The 11,033-nt window shown below is 40.2% G+C and overlaps 1 protein-coding gene across 1 annotated transcript; it reads right to left on the bottom strand.

Moving 5' to 3' along the window:
• Positions 1-3,667: 3,667 nt before the first annotated feature.
• On the bottom strand, positions 3,668-4,633 carry LOC143390710 (olfactory receptor 1L6). The gene has a single exon (XM_076843122.1). The coding sequence runs from the start codon at positions 4,601-4,603 to the stop codon at positions 3,668-3,670; it is 936 nt and encodes a 311-aa protein (XP_076699237.1). The 5' UTR covers positions 4,604-4,633.
• Positions 4,634-11,033: the final 6,400 nt, after the last annotated feature.

An 11,033-nucleotide genomic window follows, 5' to 3' on the forward strand; every position in this document is an offset into this window, starting at 1 on the left:
ATAAATACAAATATATCTCTACAGAGTCAAACTAGAGTCAAATTTTTAAATTCCAAAAATAAAATCAGCTAGAGCAAAATGATGACTTACCTAGAGGAGAAACAGAGATAAGAATTATAGGCATTTTATCTTAAGAGACAAGGCAAGATTAAGAAAATAGAACAAGATTGACACAAATCATAATCATTATCTCCATATTCTCACTTCAGTCATTCCTTACCCTGCTTCAGTCTGGATCCCTCTCCTTCCTCCTTTGCAAATTCATCAAGGTCATCAACAGCCACCTTTTCACCAACTCCAATGGGTAATATTCCAGGCTTGTTTTGTTGAACTCTTGTATTTTGATGCTTTGTCTCTTACAACTTCCTATTTCCTTGGATTCTTTAATACTCGTTTTAAGCCTCTGCTAATTCTTTCTCAAACTCTTCAGTGCCAGAAATTTTCTGCATTCTAGTTCTCCTCAGTTGCCACACTATACACACTTCCTAGCTGATGTTACTTACCATGACAACAGGCAAAAATATGTAAAATAAACTAAATTTTCTTTATTTCAATATTAAACCAGATCTCCAATATTTACATATATGTAATGAGCTTTCAGTAGAAGAAACCAATATATGTTTTCCTTTGCTTTTTTTTTTCTTTATCAAATGGCGGATCTATGGTATCATTCCCCTTTCAACCACTCTTCTACAAGTCATTATGGTCTGGATTTGAGGTATCTCCTATAAAGCTCATGTAATAGTGCAAGAATGTTCAGAGGTAAAAGGGTCAGGTTATGAGAGCTGTAAACTAATCAGTAGATTACTCTATTGTTGGATTTATGGTTTTGATGTAATACTGAGTGGTAACTGTAGGCAGGTAGGGTATAAGTGTCTTTGGGGATTTTATCTTGTTCCCCTGGCCTCTCACTCTCCTCCCCACCCTCCCCCTCTGTTTCTCAGCTTCCTGATTTCCATGAGCCGAGCAGTGTTCCTCCACAGCCCCTTCTGCCACTGGGTCCAGAGCAATGGATCTAGCTGACTCTGGACTTAGTCCTTGAACCATGAACCTGAAATAAACTTTTCCTCCTCTAAGTTGTTGTCAGGTATTTTGGTCACAGATATTAAAGGTTGACTAACACACAAGGAAATTCCTGGTCTGTTCCACTCAATGTGGTAAGATATTTAGAGACTGGCTTTGACCTTTTCTCTGATGGTATCTACCTGCATAAAACATTTCTTTCCTCTGATGCTCATTACAACGTTCAAGGTTAACTTCTGGTCTCTCTTGTTGGAGTAGCAAATATGTTCAAAAACTCTTCATATGCTACTTGTTCACTGCAGCCTGCTCCTCCTGAAGGCTTAGCAGGGCTGGCCTCATGTTTGTCAGAGACAACACTCGAGATCTAAGAAGAGATCCTAGTCTGACTCTTCATTTGAGGGCCAGACTGGGAACCCTTTCATCCCAAAATGTGCTCTTGTGGTTACTTGTTATTTAGAATGTTCCTTTAGTTTTAACTTTTGGGAATATCTCTAAGGCCGTTCATAAAAAATACTTTTTGAAATTGTAACACATTTGTTTGGGTAAACAGATCTGGGGCTAATGGCAGATTGAGGTCAGAATTTAAAAAAAAAAAATCACTGTTCTCAGGACCAAAGGACTTAATTTAAGTTAATAGATGCTATGATTAATTTAATATATGCCAGGATCAACTCACATTCTTAAGTGATTTATTGTATTGAATTGAACATGAGAAAGCCATGGCACATATAGAGTAACTGGAAAGGGTACCTATCTTCTAAGTCATCATCTCCCAAACCAAATGATAGGTGGGTAATAGTGATAAACATTAGGTGTGATTGTAAAAAAATGAGAACTACTGAAAAATGGGTTTATTTCTTGGCTTGCTGGTTACTCCTTGGTAGTGGAGGAGGACAAGTGAAGGCAAGGACAGGAACCTTGATGTTGGACCCTGTGTGTTTCTGTGGATACCAGATACCTCTTTTGGTGTCTTTAAGTCTTCTATGCAACTTTGGGTGTGCCACTAACAACCTGTGTTCCAAAAAAGTTGGTAGTTGTGAGAATTTGATGAAATGTTTGAGGCAAAAGAATTGAGGAGGAAACGGGGGGGGGGGGAGGGAGAGAAGGGGAGGGAGGGAGAGGGAGAGGGAGAGGGAGGGAGAGAGAGGAAGGGAGGGAGAGAGAGAGAGAGAGAGAGAGAGAGAGAGAGAGAGAGAGAGAGAGTGTTAGTTTTACATTACTACTTTGTTGAGAGTAGTTATCTAATCCGGAAGGCTTTTTGAAACAATTACCACACTGATGTGTTTGTGTGTTATTCTAGATGTGTAGCAGGCATTAATGCTGTTCACCAAACACTTCTGGCTCTTGGTCTTGCAGGTACATGGTTGGATGATGCCTTCTGGCTCCCGTATTTGGGTGAGGTCATGAGATTGGTTGTGGACAATGAATTCTAGTCAGAATTGGTGTGGGTCATTTTTGGACCACAGTATTTAATTGACAGTGTAAAATTTTCGAGAGCAATTCTCAGCTTCTGACAGAATGCTGATTAATATTTATAATGATGGCTGCTCCAAAATCTTGGGTCCCTGAGTATTCAAAATGAAAAACACCCTTAAACTTCTCTATGGTGGACATTTTGTGTGAATGAGAAATAAAGTCTTAAGGTCCTAAGATTTTGAGATTGTTGATTTCTACAGCATAGCCTCACTTATCCAGCTGGATACATTGCTTTCTCTAGCACATAATGGGCAGCTTACTGAGGATACTGGACATGTGGAGAAGAAAGAGTTAAGAAGTTAAGGAAAAAGAATTTGGTGCTGAGAGTTCAAGTGTCCTGGCCCTTGGGTGTTAATGGTGAAATATATATATATATATAGTAGTTTCCCTATCTTCCCAGGCTTATTCTTATTACTCTTAAGTTGAACAAGCTTCCCAGTGCTTTTTTCTGTCTCTCAAATATATTCCAGTGTTTAATGACTTACATTGAGTGTTTTTCACTACTCTAGTACTATGCCCATTTCCTCATTTTTAAAAGATTCCTCTGTCAATTGTTAAGTCCATTTTTTGGGGGATGATCTCAGGTCATTCCTTTAAGAACCTTTTGTGGCTGGGGATGTAGCTCAGTAGCAGAATATTTGCCTATTATAAGCAAGGCCCTAGGTTTAGTCCCCAACATGTCTCTCTTGCATTCTCAGTCTTCTCTCTCTCTCTCTCTCTCTCTCTCTCTCTCTCACACACACACACACACACACAGAAATACATGAAAGTTTTTACAAATTCCTAATTAAATTCATATAGATTCTTCTTCTGAAAATAAATAGGAATTTTTTTACCTCTTTGACTGTTGTCCATTTCCAGGCTTAAAGAAGTTATTTGTACGAAAATACTTATTCCACCATATAGGTGGCAGTCCATGAGGATGGTAAAAACTGTTTTCATGACACCTGGATTACTAGTGACACTAGTTGAGTATTGAATATGCCATTGGCCAATGTCATGGAGAGAAACCAATTGTTTTGTTCCCATCCATTGCCCTCACTGGTAGCCAGCATCTCCACCACTCATGACCTCTTTGAGCGCCTTGTGGAAAATGGTTAGGAGGAAGGATAACCTGGTCAACTTTTAGGTCATCTCCCAATAATGATATTGTATCATTTCATTCTCTCTATGAGTGAATTCTGTCCCTTAATTTCCTTAAGCCTCTCTTCATATCTTTGTTCCTCAGGCTGTAGATGAAAGGGTTCAGCATAGGAGTCACTACTGTGTACATGACAGTGGCTACCCGGTCCTTCACCACTGAGTACATGGACAGAGGCCTAAAATAGACATAGATGACACTCCCATAGAACAGGGCCACTACGGTGAGGTGGGAGCCACAGGTAGAGAAAGCTTTCCACTTGCCGGCTGCAGAGGGGATTCTGAGCACAGTCACAATGATTCTCAGGTAGGAGAAGAGGATGCACAGGCAGGGGGTTGAGATGACAGCCAGGGTCTCAGTCATGACCACTATCTGGCTGGAAGATGTATCAGAGCAGGACAGCTTTAGCACAGGCTGGGTGTCACAGAAAAAGTGCTTAATGACATGAGAGGCACAGAAAGAGAGGCGAGACATGAGTAGCACCCGGAAGAGGGCGTGCAGGTGGGAGATGGTGCAAGAACCCAGCAGCATGAGGAGGCAGCGGCGTGGGCGCATAGCCACATCATAGTGCAAGGGGTTGCAGATGGCCACCAGCCGGTCGATGGCCATGGAGGCCAGCAGGTAGCTGTCAGTGTTTGCTAAAGCCATGAAGAAATACATCTGGACCAGGCAGCCTATGTAGGAGATGCCCTTTGTCTCTGACAGCAAATTCGCCAGCATCTTGGGCACAATGACTGTTGTGAAGCAGATGTCCATGAAGGACAAGTTGCTGAGAAAAAAGTACATGGGTGTGTGGAGCCTGGAGTCAGAGCGGATGGCCAGGATGATGAGCATGTTCCCCACGAGGGTGACCAGGTACATGCTGAGGAAGATGGCGAAGAGGGGCTTCTGCAGGTGCGGGTTGGAGGAGAGGCCCAGGAGGATGAAGCCTGAGGTGCTGCTGGTCTGGTTCTTTAACTCCATGTCTCTGGACAGGTTTTGGAGGAGTCGTGGGACAGATGCGCAGGGCAATCTCTCAGGACTGCTTCTCCCCTGACCTCAAATGTATCTTCTGTTTTTCTATCTATTTACCTATCTGCATACACACTTGCTGGAATATATAATTCTATATTATATGCTTATAATATATATCTATATATCTATATATCTATATCTATATATCTATATCTATATATATATATCTATATATATATATATCCACTGCTATTTCTTAGGATATTTACAAAAGTATAGAGCAAAAAGAGGTAATATTCTACAAGGGAACTTTGAAAGAATTCCACATCACCTCCTAAATGAAAAGCCACAGTTTTTCATGTATGTTTAGCAACTTCTTGTCACCTAATTTATTTGAATTCTTTTCCTTTCTAAGTATTCTTCTTAGGTTTTTTTTCTTGATCTACTCTTTAGTGTCTTTGTTCTCTGTTTTGTCTCAGAGGAAGAAGTGGCTGGGTCTCATCTGGGATTAGGATGCTCTCATACGGGGGTTTCCTCTTCTCCCCATAGATCTGGAGATCTGTCCTAGTGGGGACAGCAGAAAAAATGAATATCAGAATTATTCAGTGCTTTTTGCTGTCCACAGAATGCAGATGAGACTTCCTTATATCTTCAGAATAAAACCTGCTTAGTGTTCATTTAAATATTTTTATATGGATAATATAATTTGGACACTTTTAATTGTAAACTTTGGTCCACAATGCCATCAAAAAGAGTACCACAAGGAAGAGCTTATGCTGCTGAGATTAGTTCTTTAAATATGTTGTTTTCCCCAACTATACAACTACTTTAAAGTCTTTACACATTCAAATATTACAGTGATGTGAAACTTTAGTGCTCAAGAGTCCAATTCCCCCCTTCACCTTGGAAACAAGGCAGTGCTGGCTCCTGTTATTCATGCTGAGCTACCTTACTCAGATGAAAGACCAAGGCAGGGAAAAAGGAAAACCAAAGAAATGGGAGGGATGAATATTAGAAAAGAGGAAATTTTCTCTCTTTTCAGGTGACATGATTGTCTACCTAGAAAATCCAAGATAGCCATCTGAAAATCTTTTAAAACTTAGAAATTCATCCAAAAGGCCAGATACAGGATATATTTAAAAACTTTAATACTCTGCATGCTTTACAAAGATGTGATTTGAAAAATATTTCATTTGACCATGGCAAGAAAGTATAAAAATATTTAGAAATAATTTTTTTTGGGGGGATAAAAAGAAATGAGCAAGACTTATCTGAAGAAAGTATAACAACATAAAATGATGTTCTGAATAAATGGAGATACTCTATTGCTAATAAGGAAGACTTGATATTTATGAATATATGTTCTCCTCAAATGAACAAAATTCAGTGCATCTCTAAGAAGATCCCAAGAGAATTTTTGGTGGAATTTGAGAATGTTATTCTAAAATTTATTTAGAGGGGTAAATAGCTAAGGACAGACAAGATGATTTTGAAAAAATTAAGATGTTAGAAAACTTTCCTACCCCAAGTCAAAGCACATAACAAATAAAAACAATAAGATAATGTATGCATACGGAAAAAGAATTCTATAATCTGTATTTATTCATGAAGGAGATTGTGATCTGGATGAAATTAAATGTATAATAATGATTTATTTCATAGCAATTGAGAAAGGATGGAGTATTAAATTAATAATGGTCGAATATTTGGAAAACATAAGACTAGATTTCTATCTATCCCATTCATATAAGTAAACCCAGATGAATAAACTAAAGGAAAAAATACAAACTGTAAAATAAATTCTAGCCCCAAATAATGCAGCATATTTTTAGGGCTTTAGGGTGGGAATATCAATCCAAGTCAGAAATGAAATGTAGAGTAAAAATGAAAAAATGGTAAACCTACAACTTTGAAAATTATACTGAAAGAGATCATCAGCAAAGCTAAAATATGAATTACTAATTCATAGAAAGTACCTGTAGCCCAGTTGCCCATGAAAGCTGATGACAAGATGTTCAACCTTATTGGTAACCAGAAAATACCAGGAGCATTGGAAATTTGATATTCTCCATGTGAGACAACTCTCATTCATCCTCAGACTCCCCCTTTCTCTTTCATGTGTCTTTCCGCCTCACTCCTGAGACATGGTTTGCCCTGGTGTTAAGAGACAATCTGATCACCTTTGGGCATGAACCAGAATTCCCCAGACTGGTGTGTTAATTTTCAGGGCCAGTGGCTTGGACTCCTTCCTCTTTAGCTGGATCTGGTGCCATTGTAGATTTCCTCGTGCACCGGGGAAGTCACTTCACTTCCATACAGGTGATGGTGTGTATGGGTGTGTAGGTACGTGTGTGTGTGTGTGTGTTGTGTGTGTGTGTGCCTATGCTCCTTTCTGCCTCTCATATCTCTGTCATTTGGAGACTCAAAAGACAGTTCAGTGAGTCTTTATCCAAACCCTCTAAAAGTGGTTAGTATGATTACTCACACAACAAACAAGAGCAATGACATTTTATTGATGGGTGTTGGTATCAGCTGGTGATTGGGAAAGACTGAGAATGACTGAGTACATTTCTAAGTCTTTTAAATCTATCATCATATCTTAGGATCTATTTATCCTCTCTTTTTAAAGACTGGAAATATACAGACTATTTTTTATTTGTCTTAACTTTGTTCAGTGGAATTTTCCAGTTTGTAATAAACTAAAGGAAAAAGTACAAACTGTAAAATACAAAAATACAAACTGCAGTTTGTAGTCATTGTAATCTCAGGTTGGTTTTCCTTTCCTTACTTACCCTTCACTAATCCACAGTCCTTTTCCTAGTCACTGGCCCATATGAAACCAGGGAGCACATATTGGCAAAAAAAATTCAGTTAACAATCCAAGACAGAAATGAAATGTAGAGCAAAAAATGAAAAAATGGTAACCTACAACTTTGAAAATTATACTGAAAGAGATCATCAGGTTCTGTATTTGGCACTTGTGTTATTTAAGCCTCACGATGACATAATGATGGAAACACCATACCATCACAATGTAAAGTTCGGAAAGTCACAGAGCTAGTGAGAAGTGTATCTAACTGATTTAAATACAGTCCATCATGACTTCAAACTCTATTTTAATCTACCCTATCCTACTCTTTCCCAAACCACCCACATGTGTAGAGAACTAAGCTGGTGTCCCCCTGTAAGCAGATGTCCTCTGGCTGCCAGGTGTCTTAAGAGTCCTTGCTGACCCACTCCTCCGACTCCATCCTTTGCCCCACACATGCAGTCCTTTTGCTTTCCTTTCTTCCTGCTCCCTAGTCTGCCTCCCATCCCACAAAGCCATCTGCTGTCCTCTCTTCATTGCTTTCAGAGAGGAAAGACTGGAGTCGACTTTGACCTCTTTTGCAGCAGCAATACATGACCTCAGGATCTCTCCTGGGTCCTGGGATTTAGCAATCCAGCTCCCCTGTCTACCCTCTTCTCACTGCCAACTACAAGAGATACAGATCACCGTGTAGGGTGCAAGGTCCCCTTGAAGGGAGACATTCTGCTCAGGGATTCTGCAGGGTCCTTTATAGGTTGAGTCCTCTTTTTGCCTCTGAAGTCTGTCTAGTTTCATTCCTGTGTCAGATTAGACCTTTTACTCATGTATCTTGGCTCTAGAGAAGGTGATATCTTACTCTAATTTTAATTTTCTACTATTTTATTCTGGGCAGCGTTAGACCGTCAGATTCCCAGTCCATCTATCTCTCTAGGCTGTTCTCAGCACCTGCTTCTGATTTTGTTTGAGCCTTTCTTCTTTGGGAATCACTAGTTTTCTGTATGCCTGACTCTGCCTCTCTCAATAATTTAAGGAGCTAAGCTTTCAAGTTGTGGGTTACTCCTGGTGCCTTGCTTAGCTGTGACCAGCCATCATTCCTGAGGGTCATTGTTAAACACACAGCGTACAGACTGTGCTCCTGGATCTTAGAAAGGAGGCTATGGATTCTCAGAGAGCTTCACCTGACTTGGAGTCATAGGTTTTTAGGTCCCTGTGCTATTCACTTCTATCATTTTAACATCTCAGGAAGATGATGGTCTAATTCCCACAATTCTAGAGATAGGGAGCTTATTGGGGGCTGCCCAGTACATGTGGAAAGTCTCTGACTTAGAAAAATTTTTTACCATCAGCCAAATTCAGCTGCCCTACTCTTGCCAGGCACTGCTCTAAGAGCTTCAATATAGTCAGTCATTAGTCTTTACAACACCCCATTTTGAAGGTAAGAAGACTGAGGTACAGAGAACTAAAGTGACTGGACCAAGGGCATAGCCAGAGGCTGGTGGGGTCCAGCTGGGGAGCGTGTGCTCTTGACCCCTGCACCGTCCTCACTGTCCTGTTCCCTTGGTCCTCTGCTCAGACAGTTCCCTGGAGGAGACCAGTCTGTGGGTCTTGGGCTGCAGTATGTGGGCTGTGCCCTGTAAGGCAGGGGCCAGTGCCCCTGACTGTGTCCTGCACAGTTCTGCTATTTGATCAAAGGAGAAAGAGGACAAAATAGAGGAGATATGGTGTTTCTTGGGTTTTGAGATGGAGGAGAGAAGATAGGATCAGGAAGAGGGAAGAGGATCATATGAAAAGTTTGGTCCCTTGGTCCCAGTTACCAAAGACCCCTCAGCCTGCTGCCTACCTGGGCATGAAGGGGAGATCAGGATCCTGGGCAGGCTGCGGTTTGCCAGGTGTGTAAGATCAGACTCTCAATCTCTGAAGAAGGAGGCTTCTTGAGGTGCTGATCTAGCCTTAGAAGTGTGTTGACATTTTCCTACCAACAGTGGGAATTGGTGATAGGAAGGGAGACCCAGGGGCCTGTCCTGTCTGCATGTCAGAGCCCAGGGGGGATTGGCCTGTGGTCTTCCCAGGAGGGGAGAACATTACTGATGCCCTCACTGTGCTCTTTGGGGACGCTGGATCAGAGGTGTAACCTCTTATACCATGAAAGGGAGTCGGAACCATGGAGCAGCAGGGGTGGAGGTGTGTTAGACGCGTGTGTTCTCTATGGACATGTGCGCTTCAGTTTGTTTCTTGTGTGTTTAAGCCTATGTTTAGGCTTAGGTGTGCCTACCTAGAAGGAGAGGTGATGGCCCCTGACATTCCCGAGGTTTGGTATCTGCATCTGGTACAGCTTTGGGAAAAGGTTTGAAGGCCTAGGAGTCAAGGAGATTCCTGTGTCTTACAAATATTTTACCTTTTTGAGCCTCAGTATTTCTTTTGTTTTCCACGTGCATTTCCCAAACATTTTATTACCTCAGTTTCTTAAGGCCAATGGCTTATATTTGAATCCCAGTTCCCCCAATTATAAATGGATTTGGGTAAGTTATTTATTATCCTCACCTATAAATGGCACTATAGTCATAATTTTTAAATAGATTTAAAAATTATTTTTCCTTTCAAGGAGACAATTTTTTAGAGAAGTTTTAGATTCACAGCAAGATTTATTACAAAACACAGATTTCCCCTTAGTTCTTGTTCTTAGATCCCCTCTAGCAACAGCCCCACCAGAGCTGGCAGTGATAAATTTTAAAAAAAATTTTATTTGTTCTAATTAGTTATACATGATAGTAGAATGCACTTTGATACATCATACATAGATGGAGTGTAATTTCTCATTCTTCTGTTTGTACATGATGTAGAATCCTATTGGTTGTATAGTTATATATGTACATAGGGTAATAATGTCTGATTTATTCTACCATACCTTCCTACCCTCATAACCCCTTCCTTCCATTTGCTTCCCTCTACCTAATCTAAAGTAACTCTATTCTTCTCTAGCATTCCCTACTCCCTTATTGTGAATTAGCATCCACACATCAGAGAAAACATTCAGCTTTTGGTTTTTTGGGATTGGCTTATTTTGCTTTGCATGATATTTTCCAGCTCCATCCATTTATCTGCAAATGCCATAATTTCATTCTTTGTTAAGGTTGAGTAACATTCTATTGTATATACATATACCACACTTTCTTTATCCATTTGTCTGTTGAAGGGCACCTAGGTTGGTTTCATAGTTTAGCTATTGTGAGTTGAGATGCTGTAAACATTGATGTGTCTGCATCATTGGAATATGCTGATTTTAAATCCTTTGGTTATAAACCAAAGAGTGAGATAGCTGGGTCAAATGGTGGTTCCATTCCAAGTTTTCTGTGGACTCCCCATACTGCTTTCCATAATGGTCGCACCAATTTGCATTCCCACAAACAATGTATGAGTGTACCTTTTCCCCCACATCCTCACCAACACTTATTGTTGCTTGTATTTTTTTTTATTTATCAGTCTCCAAAGATAAAAAAGGAAAATTCTGCATAAGGCTACATAAATTGTAAATGACATTTAACAGATACACATGTAAAAGTACCTTCAATGCACTATTTCCAATTTGCTTAGACAACCTGAAAGTAAAACACTGAGATAAGAGCTTGTAAC

This window comes from Callospermophilus lateralis, chromosome 2, assembly GCF_048772815.1.
Source record: "Callospermophilus lateralis isolate mCalLat2 chromosome 2, mCalLat2.hap1, whole genome shotgun sequence".
In the NCBI taxonomy this organism is placed as follows: domain Eukaryota; kingdom Metazoa; phylum Chordata; class Mammalia; order Rodentia; family Sciuridae; genus Callospermophilus; species Callospermophilus lateralis.